The sequence below is a fragment of the Rhineura floridana genome, chromosome 6 (assembly GCF_030035675.1).
Source record: "Rhineura floridana isolate rRhiFlo1 chromosome 6, rRhiFlo1.hap2, whole genome shotgun sequence".
In the NCBI taxonomy this organism is placed as follows: Eukaryota; Metazoa; Chordata; class Lepidosauria; order Squamata; family Rhineuridae; genus Rhineura; species Rhineura floridana.
The window spans coordinates 2,853,821-2,868,868 of NC_084485.1; the positions used below are offsets into that span (position 1 = coordinate 2,853,821).

The 15,048-nt window shown below is 47.1% G+C and overlaps 1 protein-coding gene across 3 annotated transcripts in view; it reads left to right on the forward strand.

Moving 5' to 3' along the window:
* The window catches only part of RPRD1B (regulation of nuclear pre-mRNA domain containing 1B), a 63,041-nt gene that overhangs the window by 42,181 nt on the left and 5,812 nt on the right, over nucleotides 1–15,048 (forward strand). For 2 of the 3 annotated variants that reach the window (XM_061630761.1, XM_061630762.1), the window contains exons 7-8: nucleotides 1,011–1,237; nucleotides 12,306–12,381. In XM_061630761.1, the coding sequence (XP_061486745.1) occupies nucleotides 1,011–1,237; nucleotides 12,306–12,366 (288 nt within the window). In that variant the 3' untranslated portion in view covers nucleotides 12,367–12,381. Of the gene's footprint in view, nucleotides 1–1,010; nucleotides 1,238–12,305; nucleotides 12,382–15,048 lie in introns of those variants that run through there. The other variant, XM_061630763.1, reaches the window with a different exon arrangement.

Below are 15,048 nucleotides of genomic sequence, written 5' to 3' on the forward strand. Positions count from 1 at the left end.
ACCACATTTGTACTTCTGCTGGTCAAACTTGATTATCCTGAGGTGTTAGCTCTCGCTTGCGTGTGGATGGTGCCATTGCAAATCTATGCTTGGAGAATGAGCTTTTTCCAACCTCATGCCCTCCAAGGATTTTAGACTACAATTCCCATCATGATAGAGCCAATGTGGTGTAGTGGTTAGGGTGTTGGACTAAGACCTGGGAGACCAGGATTCGAATCCCCACACAGCCACGAAGCTCACTGGGTGACCTTGGGCCAGTCACTGGCTCTCAGCCTCAGAGGGAGGCAATGGTAAACCCCCTCTGAATACCGCTTACCATGAAAACTTGATTTATAGAGTCGCCATAAGTCAGTATTGGCTTGAAGACAGTCCATTTCCATTTTCCCATCGTGATGGGAGTTGTATTCTAAAACTCCTGGAGGGCACCACTTTGGGGAAGGCTGCTCTAAGGAAAGGTCTTCAGTAATGTAGACTGGGCTAAATCCACCATGTAACAATACAAGTGATACCGTGCAGGTGACGTTCCTCTCACTTCTGTATTGATGCCACGCCTTGTGACCAGGGGAAGGTCTGCATCCATTGGGTTGGGGCATGTTCTCATAGCTGTTGATGGGGAATAGATGAGGCATCCTTGCTAAACCTAAGCAGCAGTGGACCTGCTCAGTCTCTTGGAAGAGAGAACACAGAGAGTCCCAAATAACAGCAGGATAGGGGGGGAAATGCAGTCTGTGATGCTCAGGTCTGACACTGTTGGCTTCACAGTGATGCTTCAGCACAGCTGTGTGTTTGTGAGGTTTTTTTTGGGGGGGTAAATCAAAAGCATTTGGTAAAAGCAGGGGGCAGCATGAATATTCCAGCCTCACAGCCAGGGGGAGACTTGATGATCATTTGGCAGCTGTGAAGAATTTTGAACACTAACAAAAGCAACATTTTAATACCCGTGAATGTATCTACTGGTGTTTGCATAGAGTACAAGGGACCATGACTTGCTTTTTCTTTTTTGTTTTAAGGCTGATGTGCCTGTGCCTTTCTTAAAGCCCCACCCTCAGCACCAGGGGCCAGGAAGTCAGCTGTGGGGAAACTCTCTGCACATGCTCAGCGGTGTTCTCTTCTGCTCACATATTGCAGAGGATGAGCCTTCTTTGCAAATGGAGTCTTCAAGGCAGGCCTGCATGGTGCTTCTGCCTGATACTGCAGCTTGGTTCTGCCTCCCTAGGAGTAGCAAGAGGAGGAGCAGGTGAGACTCATGGAAGGAGGGGGCTGCACCGTGTTGGCCATTCCTGCAGCATCTTCACCATCAGCAATTTTGCCGCTTTTAACATTGTGTAGCTTTTGAAGTGCAGCTTCTCTCAGCCCAAGAACTATTTGACGTGACATGACAGGATGTCCTGGTGGAATTTTGGTTTCTTACACGACTGTCAAATGAAAGAAAGCCCAAACTTGAACAGGCTGGCCATCTCAGAGCACGGGGGAGGGGGGGCAGTGTGCCTGGGCTGGTGGCTTTAATGGGGCTCACTAAATTTGCATGTCTGCCATAACAAAGGCTTATGCTTTGTATTTTGGCAACGGAACAAATCTAGATTTCAGGACCAACATCTTAGTGGAAAACAGCTCAGTCCATAGTCCCTCTCCCCACCCCAAACTCGAGGCTTTCAAAACTGATGTGTTTCCATGGCGATGCATGTGTTTCTCCCTATCCTCTTTTCCTTAGCTGGCACCTAAAGGCAGTTTGGTCACTAGGTAATTCACTGGGACAGTGGAACTTCTCAGTTTAAGAGGCAGCGCCAAGCTCTGCAGTTTGGACCCTGCTAAAAGTATGATGTGCATTGACATTAGGTGGTTCTGCTGCTATGGTTTCAGGTATGGGAGCAGCACAGGGTGTTCTGCCGTCACATCATATGTGCTTAAAAGAGATCGTGCCCACCAGTGCCCTAGAACTCTGGTCTATGGCTGGGTTTCAGGAACCAACCCAGATTTGCTGGACCAAAGGTTCCATGGGGCTAGACATGGGTGGGATGCTGGAAATTCAAGCTCTGCAAGCCCCCTCCCTCCAATTTGTGCCTGGTTCAGCAATCAGGATCTGGTCCTGGTTCAGACTGACCTGCACTGACATATCCGAACCTTGTACTCCCATTCGCTTGCATTTGGAAACCAAATGGCAATTTAAAAAGATTAGATGCATGATATTTGGAGACATGATAGTCCCTCAAGAAGATATTATCCCTGCCAAATTTCAGACAGATCGCTTTGGGGTGGTGGTGGTTGTGCTAGCCACATTTAAATTTTGCTGTTTCTTTTAATAATAATAATAAGACTACAGCACTGATGCATGTAATATGCCACCACGTGTGCTGCTTGGACACTGACTGTGTACTGTACTTAGAAGACTTTCTGACATACACAAAATGCTAGAAAAGTCAGAAACAGAAAAGAGAACTCAGCTGTAAATGCGATGCAAACCTAACCCAAAAACACTAGTGGAGACGGGTGGAGAGGAAAGTAACTAAGAGACAGATTAAGGTTAAGAGACTAAGATTAAGAGACAACCTTTTCTATTGTTTGGTATAAGGCTGGGACAGTTGGATTCCTCCACTGAGCATGGAGTTGGACTCAATGGCCTTATAGGTCCCTTCCAACTCCAGCTTCCTATGATTCTGTGACAGGGATTGATGGGGGATTCAAAACAAAGAGATATAACGCTGGGTATGGTACCATGAAGGAAACAAAATACAGACTGAACAAATGGCACCGAACTGTTTCGAAGAGGTAGAACTTGCAAAAGAGTGAAAGCAGTGTGAGGTTGCTGCATTTTAAGACTTCACCCTCCTCCAGCCCCACAGGCACTGTGAAGGGAGAGTGTTGGGAGAGATTCTAGCCCTGGATTGGAAGCAAGAGCAGTTCCCCTCCCACCCTGCTGTTCACCTTTATATGGTGCTGTAATTAATAACAGTCTGTCTGGCTTTAGAGAGACTTTTTTTTTTAGTTCCAGATGGGCACAAATCACTCCAAATCAATTTGGGTCATCCCAACCCACTCTGTAGTGATTTGTAGTTCCTTTGACCCAATCTGGATTTAGCACAAATTGCCCTGATTTGGTTTAGGATTGGGACAAATTAATTGCATGGCCCTGTTGGAAACCTTTCAGGGAAGGCAACCCTAACTTGGATTGATACCTTTGATAAAGCAGCCTGCTTGCTTGCAAATACTTCTTAGTTGTCCCTTTTAAGCAGCATGCGTTGTATGTGGATGTGACTGACCTTCAGAAATGAGTGTGCCCATGTTTACCAAGCTCAGGCTTTGAGCCGGAGAAGGAGGCAGCAGTTCTGTCAGTAACAAATGGGCATTGGAGGCCAAGCAAGCACGCAGTGCAACTGCAGCTTCCAGGTCTGGCTGCAGGAGAAGAAGAAACAGCTGATCCAGCAGGCACGGCGGCATTTAATTTCCCTTTGATGAGGTGGACCTCTTCCTATTTTGTTTTCTGTTGAAAGGCTTCTATGCTCAGCATTTAAGCATCTCTCTCTCTCTGCAGCTCTTAGGATAGCAGCACATTCTACCCATCCATCACACCGGGGGGGGGGGACCTCAGGCCCAAAGACCAAATGCGAGCAACCTTTGATAGCTTTATTCCCCTCCATGGATTTTTGAGCAAGCACCCTTCAAAGCCTTTCCCGTCAGTCGCCATCACTACATCACTTGGGAGTGAACTGTGTGCTGAGGGAAGACGTCCTTCCAAGGCCCAACACACTCCTGTGGGAAGGAGCTGTCTGTCTGCCTTCCCCTGCCATGGTTGAAACCAGTCTCAGGCTGACATGACTGTCAGGTGTCCAGATGGAAGGAGCTGTCCGTTTCGCTTCTCTCAGTTCCTCATTTTTCCAATCTTAAATTCAGTTCTCCACATTTCTGCAGCAATTTGTGATATACATATATTTAAAAACCTCGTGAAAATTCTCCAGCATCTCAGTGCAAATTTCTCTTAATAAACACATTTTTGTCGACAGTTTTGACTAATGTGCACATTTTTGCCAGTAATTTCTTGTCATATAATGCATTTTTGTTATTTTTCACCCATATGTTCATTTTTTAAGCACACTTTCCCCTCACGTATGCATTTTCGTAAAAATTGGCTGGTTGATGAACTGCACTGCAAAATTTGAATGTGCGAATGTTCAGGGACGGCTGGTTTCGGTTCTCATGTTGTTTTGCAAAGTGTGAATTTTATATATTCAGCTTGAAGTGTAAACCTAAATGAATTTCTTGACCGTCCCTAGTCAGATGAAAGCTTTCCTCAAATACTAGCTAGTTATAGACAAGGGCAATAGGAATAAATAACAGCCAGAGTTTTGTTGCTGCTGCTGCATCCTCCCAGCAACTAACTGGCTGTCTGACTTTGCCAGGAAGGAGTCATTTTAAAGGCTGTATCAAGCACATTGACACAGAGAGTCTGGACTGGCCTTTGCCAACCTAGTGCCCTGTGGATGTTTTGGAATACGGCTGTGCTAGGTGGTGCTGATGGGAGCTGTAGTCCAAAACATCCAAAGGGCACCACGTTGGCAAAGGCCAGTCTGGACAATGAAAATCTACACATTGAAAGGGATAATTTACCTTTGCTTTTGCTGGTGCCTGATGCCTACTGTTTAACGGTTTATCTCTTGACTACTAATTGCGTTTTTATTTCTATTGTATATTTTGCATTTCAACTGTATTTTTACATTATTATTGAACACCATCTGGAGATGTTGGTCTGGCAGATGCTATATAAATATTTTAATAAAAATAGATTTTTTTGAAACGGCTGAGCCAAGGAAATAAGCTCATTGAATGCAGAGTTCCTGAACAAAGGAAGCCAGCAGCAAAACCCTTGCAAGGCTTTTCTTTTGCTCTCCGTGCTTGCAAGGAGCTCCAGAATTAATGCAGGCAACCTCTTGGGCTCCCATGACAAGCGGAGAGCTGATATCTCCAAGAAGCATCTTCATCCTGATTGTGACACCCACAACGGAGGCCTGTGTTGAGCATCCATTTGTGCTGGGTCACCTGCTGAACTCATCTGTTTTATTTTTACTCCTTTGGACAACAGTACAAAATGGCCCACCCAAGGCCCCCCAAAAGGAAGGAACACGGACTGCTAGATGGAGGGGCAGAGATGCTAGGCATAGTTTTTTGAATATTTCAGAACCGGTTTTACAACCAAGAAACTGCTAATTTGTGTCCATGCCTAGTTGAGTCGGGACCTGGCTGGGCTCCCATTTGCTGCTTTCTTTTCTCATTTCTAGGAAATATGAACCTTTTGCTCTAAAGCTAATAAGTTGCCCGTAGAAACAGGGAGAGGCCTGGGCTGGCAATGTGAAGCAGACTCTCCTGCCCCTGAATGCCCAGCAAAGCCAAATCCTGCATGTTCTTTTTTCCTCTTTTGAACAAAAATGTCCTGCTCACTATTGGGACTCCAGATTCATCTTATCCCAAACTGGAGTGGCTCCAGTTCAGAATTTATTGTGAGGTCTGTGGAGGATGGATACAAATGAAGCCCAAATGAGCCATCTATTTCTCTTGCACATTATGGGAAAGAAGAAACGCCTCTTCCGTTGAGGCATGGTGGAGCCTGGTGGTCGCTCCTGGGTGCCATCCTGTGTTGAGAGAAGCCTCTTAAAAGCTCCTTAATCCCATCCCACCCACGAGGGACGTACCTGGAAGGCGGAGAACTCTGGAAGCGATGCCCACCTGCAAAAGGAGATGGGAGTGGCAGCGATGACATCTGCCAACATGTGCTTTTTCTGACTCAGTTGTTGAAACAACCACAAGCTCTGTTTCCCTAGGTTAAAGAAAGGTCAGGCTCTTCTAGGTGGGAAAACAACAAACAAAAAAGACTTGCCTGGAAGTTGCAGCCCCTTGCTTAGATTAAAAGCAGCCAAAAGCTTAAACAGCCCCGCCCCTTGCTCAGGAAGGAAGCCCACCTTCCTGCCTTCAAAGGAAGGAACCCTGAGATAATCCTAAAGAGTTAAGCCCCAGCTGACAAAGCGTCAAGGCGAGTTAAGCAGCAGAGCGAGTTTGGCAGCAGGGCGAGGAGGCCAGGGCCCCCCACTCTACCCATCTGTTCCCTGACCTCAACTAAACCGCAGTCTCCAACCCATTGACGTAATAAACCTTAAACAAAACTATGCAGGTAAGAGGCCACCAGGTGTGTGGGGGCTTTCCAGTGTTTTGCACCGCCTGCAGCTTGTACGACTATCTGCCTGTTGGACAGAAGTCGTGGGTGTGCTCTCGGTGCAATGAGCTCCTGGCTCTCCGGGAATGACTTCATTTCCTTGAGGCCAAGGTGGCGGACCTGGAAAAGCGGAGAGAGGCAGAGAGGGGTGTAGAGGAGGCCTTCAGGGACGTTATAGCTGTGTCCCACTCCAAGGATGATAGCGCTCCTGCTATCATGGAGAACGATGGTCTTGGGGAAGAAGAGCATCCAGCCGAGAAGAGGGAAATGATCCCTTAGAAGGGACCCATTCCTTGGGGGATGAGCAGCTATCCTCTTGTGCTGAGGATATACGGGGGGTGGAGGGATCCTTGTAGTGGGCGATTCGATCATCTGGAACATAGACAGTGGGGTGTGTGATGGGCGTGCAGACCGCAAGGTGATCTGCCTGCCTGGTGCAAAGGTTGTGAATTTTGCCCGTCGTTTAGATAGTTTGGTAGACAGTGCTGGGGAGGAGTCAGTGGTCGTGGTGCACGTTGGCACCAACGACATGGGGAAATGCAGCCGTGAGGTCCTGGAAGCAAAATTTAGGTTGCTAGGTAGGATGCTGAAAGCCAGGACCTCCAAGGTGGCTTTCTCTGAAATGCTACCGGTTCCACGCGCAGGACCAGCCAGACAGGCCCAGCTTTGCAGTCTCAATGCGTGGATGAGACGATGGTGTCGGGTGGAAGGGTTCGGATTTGTTAGGCACTGGGGAACATTTTGGGACAAGCCGGGCCTGTACAAAAGGGACGGGCTCCACTTGAACCAGAATGGAACCAGACTGCTGGCACTTAAAATTAAAAAGGTGGCAGAGCAGCTTTTAAACGGACTGAGGGGGGAAACCCGACAGGAGCTGAGGAAGGTCCAGTTCAGAATAAACCTCCCCCCTGGGATAAAAACCAAAGAAATGATGAAATTTTAAAAGGGGTAGGCCTAGAAGTAGGCATTGTGAGAGCAGGGGCACAGGATATAAATTCAGAAGAGCAAAACTACCACAGGCCTAACCACAAGTGCCAAAGACACTTGAAGAGAGACACTGCTTACAAGTGCCTGTACGCTAATGCTAGGAGCCTCCAAACCAAGATGGGAGAACTGGAGTGCTTGGTCTTAGAGGAGAGCATTGATATAGTGAGCGTAACAGAGAGCTGGTGGAATGGAAAAAACCAGTGGGATACGGTTATCCCTGGATATAAACTATATCGGAAGGACAGGGAAGGATGTATTGGTGGCAGAGTCGCTCTATACGTGAAAGAAGGCATTGAATCCAGCAAGCTGGAAACCCCAAAAGAGGCAGACTCCTCCACAGAATCATTGTGGGTGGTGATACCATGCTCCAGGAGGGACTTAATACTGGGAACAATCTATCGTCCCCCTGATCAAAATGGAACCGACCAGAAGGATGGCAACCCTGGACTTAATCCTCAGTGGGGACCGGGACCTGGTGCGAGATGTACCGTTTGGGAGCAGTGACCACAGTGGTATTAAATTAAACATACATGTAACTGGCCAATTGCCAAGAAAATCCAACACGGTCACATTTGACTTCAAAAGAGGAAACTTCACAAAAATGAGGGGATTGGTAAAAAGAAAGCTGAAAAACAAAGTCCAGGGGGTCACATCACTCGAAAATGCTTGGAAGTTGTTTAAAAACACTATATTAGAAGCTCAACTGGAGGGCATACCGCAGATCAGAAAAGGTACCGCCAGGGCCAAGAAGATGCCAGCATGGTTAACGAGCAAAGTCAAGGAAGCTCTTAGAGGCAAAAAGTCTTCCTTCAGAAAATGGAAGTCTTGTCCGAATGAAGAAAATAAAAAAGAACACAAACTCTGGCAAAAGAAATGCAAGAAGACAATAAGGGATGCTAAAAAAGAATTTGAGGAGCACATTGCTAAGAACATAAAAACCAACAACAAAAAATTCTATAAATACATTCAAAGCAGGAGACCATCTAGGGAGACGATTGGACCCTTGGATGATAAGGGAGTCAAAGGTGTACTAAAGAACGATAAGGAGATTGCAGAGAAGCTAAATGAATTCTTTGCATCTGTCTTCACAGTGGAAGATATAGGGCAGATCCCTGAACCTGAACTAACATTTGCAGGAAGGGATTCTGAGGAACTGAGACAAATAGTGGTAACGAGAGAGGAAGTTCTAGGCTTAATGGACAATATAAAAACTGACAAGTCACCGGGCCCGGATGGCATCCACCCGAGAGTTCTCAAAGAACTCAAATGTGAAATTGCTGATCTGCTAACTAAAATATGTAACTTGTCCCTCGGGTCCTCCTCCGTGCCTGAGGACTGGAAAGTGGCAAATGTAACGCCAATCTTCAAAAAGGGATCCAGAGGGGATCCCGGAAATTACAGGCCAGTTAGCTTAACTTCTGTCCCTGGAAAACTGGTAGAAAGTATTATTAAAGGTAGATTAACTAAGCACATAGAAGAACAAGCCTTGCTGAAGCAGAGCCAGCATGGCTTCTGCAAGGGAAAGTCCTGTCTCAGTAACCTATTAGAATTCTTTGAGAGTGTCAACAAGCATATAGATAGAGGTGATCCAGTGGACATAGTGTACTTAGACTTTCAAAAAGCGTTTGACAAGGTACCTCACCAAAGACTTCTGAGGAAGCTTAGCAGTCATGGAATAAGAGGAGAGGTCCTCTTGTGGATAAGGAATTGGTTAAGAAGCAGAAAGCAGAGAGTAGGAATAAACGGACAGTTCTCCCAATGGAGGGCTGTAGAAAGTGGAGTCCCTCAAGGATCGGTATTGGGACCTGTACTTTTCAACTTGTTCATTAATGACCTAGAATTAGGAGTGAGCAGTGAAGTGGCCAAGTTTGCTGATGACACTAAATTGTTCAGGGTTGTTAAAACAAAAAGGGATTGCGAAGAGCTCCAAAAAGACCTCTCCAAACTGAGTGAATGGGCAGAAAAATGGCAAATGCAATTCAATATAAACAAGTGTAAAATTATGCATATTGGAGCAAAAAGTCTGAATTTCACATATACGCTCATGGGGTCTGAACTGGCAGTGACCGACCAGGAGAGAGACCTCGGGGTTGTAGTGGACAGCACGATGAAAATGTCGACTCAGTGTGCGGCAGCTGTGAAAAAGGCACATTCCATGCTAGTGATAATTAGGAAAGGTATTGAAAATAAAACAGCCGATATCATAATGCCGTTGTATAAATCTATGGTGCGGCCGCATTTGGAATACTGTGTACAGTTCTGGTCGCCTCATCTCAAAAAGGATATTATAGAGTTGGAAAAGGTTCAGAAGGGGGCAACCAGAATGATCAAGGGGATGGAGCGACTCCCTTACGAGGAAAGGTTGCAGCATTTGGGGCTTTTTAGTTTAGAGAAAAGGCGTGTCAGAGGAGACAGGATAGAAGTGTATAAAATTATGCATAGCATTGAGAAAGTGGATAGAGAAAAGTTCTTCTCCCTCTCTCATAATATTAGAATCATAGAATCACAGAGTTGGAAGGGGCCTTGTAGGCCATCGAGTCCAACCCCCTGCTCACAGCAGGAAATCCACAGCTAGAGCATCTCCCGCAGATAGCTGTCCAGCCTCTGCTTGAAGACATCCAGCGAAGGGGATCCCACCACCTCCCTAGGCAGTCGGTTCCATTGCCGAACCGCCCTTACTATCAAGAAGTTCCTTCTAATGTCCAATCTGAATCTACGCTCCTGCAACTTAAAACCATTAGACCTAGTCCTACCCTCTGGGGCAGCAGAGAACAAATCTGTACCCTCCTGTATGTGACAGCCCTTCAGGTACTTAAAGAGTGCAGTCATGTCACCCCTCAGCCTTCTCTTCACCAGACTGAACATGCCAAGTTCCTTCAACCTTTCCTCATAAGACTTGTTCTCCATACCGGCTATCATCCTCGTCGCCCTCTTCTGGACCCGCTCCAACTTGTCTATATCTTTCTTAAAATGAGGCGCCCAGAACTGAACGCAGTATTCCAGATGAGGCCTGACCAATGCAGAATATAGTGGGACTATTACTTCCCTCGACCTGGAAACTATAGCTCTGTTTATGCATCCCAAAACCGCGTTTGCCTTTTTTGCCGCAGCATCACACTGCTGGGTCATGTTCAACTTGCGATCCACTACAATTCCAAGGTCCTTCTCACATGTGCTACTGCTAAGCCGGGTATTTCCCATCCTGTACCCATGCATTTTGTTTTTGTGGCCTAAATGCAGAATCCTGCATTTGTCTTTATTGGATGTCATTTTATTAATTTCAGCCCAATTTTCTAGTCTATCCAGGTCCTTTTGGATTTTATTCCTGTCTTCTATTGTGTTAGCTATCCCTCCCAGTTTCGTATCATCCGCAAACTTCATAAGGCTTCCCTCCACCCCATCGTCTAAGTCATTTTATTTTATTTATTTTATTTATTTATTTCGATTTCTATACCGCCCACAGCCAAAAGGCTCTCAGGGCGGTGCACAACATAGAGTAAAATACAATAGAATTACGAAGGTCAGTAAAAAGCATACATATTAAAGAGTAAAACAAATTAATAAATTAAGTTAAAATGCATGGGAGAATAAAAAGGTTTTAACCTGGCGCCGAAAAGATAAAAGTGTAGGCGCCAGACGTACCTCATCGGGGAGACTGTTCCATAATTCGGGGGCCACCACTGAAAAGGCCCTGGATCTTGTTATTTATTTATTTATTTTATTTGGTTGCATTTATATACCGCCCTTAGCAAATAGCTCTCAGGGCGGTAAACAGCATAGGGTAAAATACATACATGGCAATAATAAAATCACAAAAACATATATAACATAAAAACAAATACAGTTAAACAGAAAATAAAAATAAAGACTTAGTATACAAGATTAAAAAGCTAAAAAGATTAGAGTGATTAAAATGCCTGGGAGCATAAAAAGGTCTTTACCTGGCGCCGAAAAGATAATAGTGTAGGTGCCAGGCGTACCTCTTCGGGTAGGCTATTCCACAACTCGGGGGCCACCACAGAAAAGGCCCTAGATCTAGTAACCACCCTCCAGGCTTCACAATGAGTTGGTACCCGGAGGAGGGCCTTCGATGACGAACCCTCCGAGCCTCTCTGTGGGTCAGGACTCGGAGGAGGGCCTTTGATGTTGAACGTAGTGAGCGGGTAGGTTCATATCGGGAGAGGCGTTCTGCTAGGTATTGTGGTCCCGCGCCATGTAAGGCTTTATAAGTCAAAACTAGCACTTTGAATTTAGCCCGGAAACAAATAGGTAGCCAGTGCAAACGAGCCAGGACAGGTGTTATATGTGTGGACCGCCTGGTCCTCGTCAACAGTCTAGCAGCTGCGTTTTGCACTAGCTGTAGTTTCCAAACTGTCTTCAAAGGCAGCCCCACGTAGAGCGCATTGCAGTAATCCAATCTAAAGGTTACCAGAGCACGCACGACTGAAGTGAGGTCATCGCTTTCCAGATAGGGGCGTAGCTGGGCAACCAAACGAAGGTGGTAGAACGCATTCCGTGCCACCGAGGCCACCTGAGCCTCGAGAGATAGGAATGGATCGAAAAGAACCCCCAAGCTACGAACCTGTTCCTTCAGGGGGAGTGTAACCCCATCCAGAACAGGTTGAACATCCACCATCTGGGCGGAGAAGGCACTCACCAACAGCGTCTCAGTCTTGTCAAGATTGAGCCTCAGTTTATTAGCTCTCATCCAGTCCATTATTGCGGCCTGGCAATGGTTCAGCACATTAACAGCCTCACCTGATGAGGATGAAAAGGAGAAATAGAGTTGCGTGTCATCAGCATACTGGTGACAACGCACTCCAAAATTCCTGATGACCGCACCCAGCGGCTTCATGTAGATGTTAAAAAGCATAGGGGACAGAACCGATCCCTGCAGGACTCCACAATGGAGAGTCCAGGGTATCGAACAATGCTCCCCAAGCCCTACCCTCTGGAGCCGGTCCACCAGGTATAAGCAGAGCCACTGCCAAGCAGTACCTCCAACTCCCAACTCTGTGAGTCTCCCCAGAAGGATACCATGGTCGATGGTATCAAAAGCAGCTGAGAGATCAAGGAGAATCAACAGAGTTACACTCCCCCTTTTTCTCTCCCGACATAGGTCATCATACAGGGCGACCAAGGCTGTTTCGGTGCCAAAACCGGGCCTAAAACCGGATTGAAACGGATCTAGATAATCGGTTTCATGCAAGAGCACCTGGAGCTGGCTGGCCACCACACGTTCTAAGACCTTGCCCAGGAATGGAACATTCGCTACCGGTCTATAGTTGTTCAAATTATCTGGATCCAAGGAAGGTTTCTTCAGGAGTGGTCTCACTACCGCCTCTTTCAAACAACTAGGGACCACTCCCTCTCTCAAGGAGGCATTTATCACTTCCCTGGCCCAGCCGGCTGTTCCAGTCCTGCCAGCTTTCACTAGCCAAGAGGGGCAAGGATCCAGTACAGAAGTGGTTGCACGCACCAGTCCAAGCACCTTGTCAATGTCCTCGAGCTGTACCAACTGAAACTCATCAATAAATGAGGACAAGACCATACTCCGGATACCTCATTAGGTTCAGCTGCCATAATATTGGAGTCTAAGTCCCGGCGGATGCATGAGATTTTGTCTTGGAAGTGCCCAGCGAACTCGTTACAGCGGGTTTCCGAAGATTCTATAATATCCTGAGGACTAAAGTGTAAAAGCCCTCGGACAATTTTAAAAAGCTCCGCTGGACGGTTGAGGGATGATTTAATGGTGGCAGCGAAATGTCGCTTTTTCGCTGCCCTCACCGCTTCTGTATAGAGTTTGGTGGAGGCACTCACCAAGGCGTAATTGCATCCATCAGGAGTACGCCTCCATCTGCACTCGAGCCTTCTCCTCTCTTGCTTCATCGCTCTCAGTTCCGGGGTATACCACGGGGCTGCATGAGCTCTGCATGGGAGAGGGCGCGCAGGAGCGATCGTGTCCACAGCCCGGGTCATTTCCGCATTCCACAGTGCGACCAAGGCTTCGACAGGACCGCCTGTCTTATCAGCCGGAAAATCCCCCAGAGCCCTTTGAAAACCCTGAGGATCCATTAGTCTCCGAGGTCGGACCAACTTAATAGGTCCCCCACCCTTGCGGAGGGAAAGGGTGTCTGTAAACCTAAACTTCAGCAAGCGGTGATCTGTCCATGACAATGGGGTCGATGAAAAACTCCCCACCTCCAGATCACCATCTCCGTGTCCAGTGGCAAAGATCAAATCAAGAGTATGTCCTGACACATGTGTTGGGCCAGTAGCAAATTGAGACAGCACCATGGTTGCCATGGAGGCCATGAAGTCCTGAGCCACCCCAGATAAAGCAGCCTCGGCATGGATGTTAAAGTCCCCCAGTACCAATAGTCTGGGGGACTTCAACAAAACCTCCGAGACTACCTCTGTCAGCTCAGTTAGGGAAGCTGTTGGGCAGCAGGGTGGTCGGTACACCAACAAGATTCCCAGTCTGTCTCCTTGACCCAGCACAAGGTGGAGGCACTCCAAGCCAGTCGTTACCTGGACAGGGTGCTTGATGAGCGAGAGAGAACTCCTATAGGCCACAGCCACTCCACCTCCCCGACCCTCAGATCTACCACAGTGTTGAACCATATACCCAGGTGGGCAAAGCTGGGAGAGAGTAACTCCTCCCTGATCACCCACCCAGGTCTCAGTTATACATGCCAGGTCGGCACCCTCATCGACAATTAAATCGTGGACGAGGGAGATTTTATTATATGCCGACCTGGTGTTTAGGAGCAACACTTGGAGATCCGAGAGCTGGCTGATAGGACAACCAACAGTCCTGCGGATGTGAGGAGGACCGGAACAAGGTACAGACACAACTTGTCTGGGACGAGTTCCCCTTATCTGGCATGTTCTCCTCACAACACCATACCTCCCATTACCCGTCACTACATTAATTGGGGCCCCCGAAAGTCCCCCCGCTGGGAGCGAAGTCCTCTCTCCCAGGCACATAGTAAAATACACATAAATTCACACTGACGTACTCATACACTCACTCAGTCTCATTCACACAAAACAATCCACAAATTAACTACACAAAGATTCAAACTAATACATTCGAATAAAGACTCAAACTCCTTCACACTAACACACTAAACACAGTCCACAATTAAACAATAACAACAGGCGTTTAAACATTCAACACTCAATCAGATGGGACTGCAGCGGCCGACTTGGCCAAGATAGTGGGTCTCCCAAGCAGGCAATGGCTCTCCCAAGCCCCCTCAGCCAGCCAGCTTATATATCCCCTCCAAAGAAGGGACAGATGGAACAGTATCAGGCACAGCTGGCTGAGTACCTGGGGCCTGGTCCTGCAAGGTGCCCACATGCAGAGCAGGAGCCCAAGAAGGAGAGAGCAGAGATGTTGGCCAAGCAGCAGCAGCTTTTGATAAAAATGTTGAAGAGTATCGGCCCCAGGACAGAACCCTGTGGCACTCCACTCGAGACCTCCTTCCAGTCCGAAGCAGAGCCACCGACAACCACTCTTTGAGTACGGTTTTCCAACCAGTTGTGAATCCACCTGACAGTATTTCCATGTAGTCCGCATTTGACTAGTTTGCTAATCAAAAGGTCGTGGGGGACTTTGTCAAACGCTTTGCTGAAATCTAGATAGATGACATCTACAGCATTTCTACCATCTACTAAGCTAGTGACCCGATCAAAAAAAGAGATGAGATTAGTTTGACAGGATTTTTTCTTGACAAACCCATGTTGGCTCCTTCTAATCACAGCATTGTCATCTAAATAGTTGCCAATGGACTCTTTTATTATCCGTTCTAATATCTTTCCCGGTATTGAAGTCAGACTGACCGGCCTGTAATTCC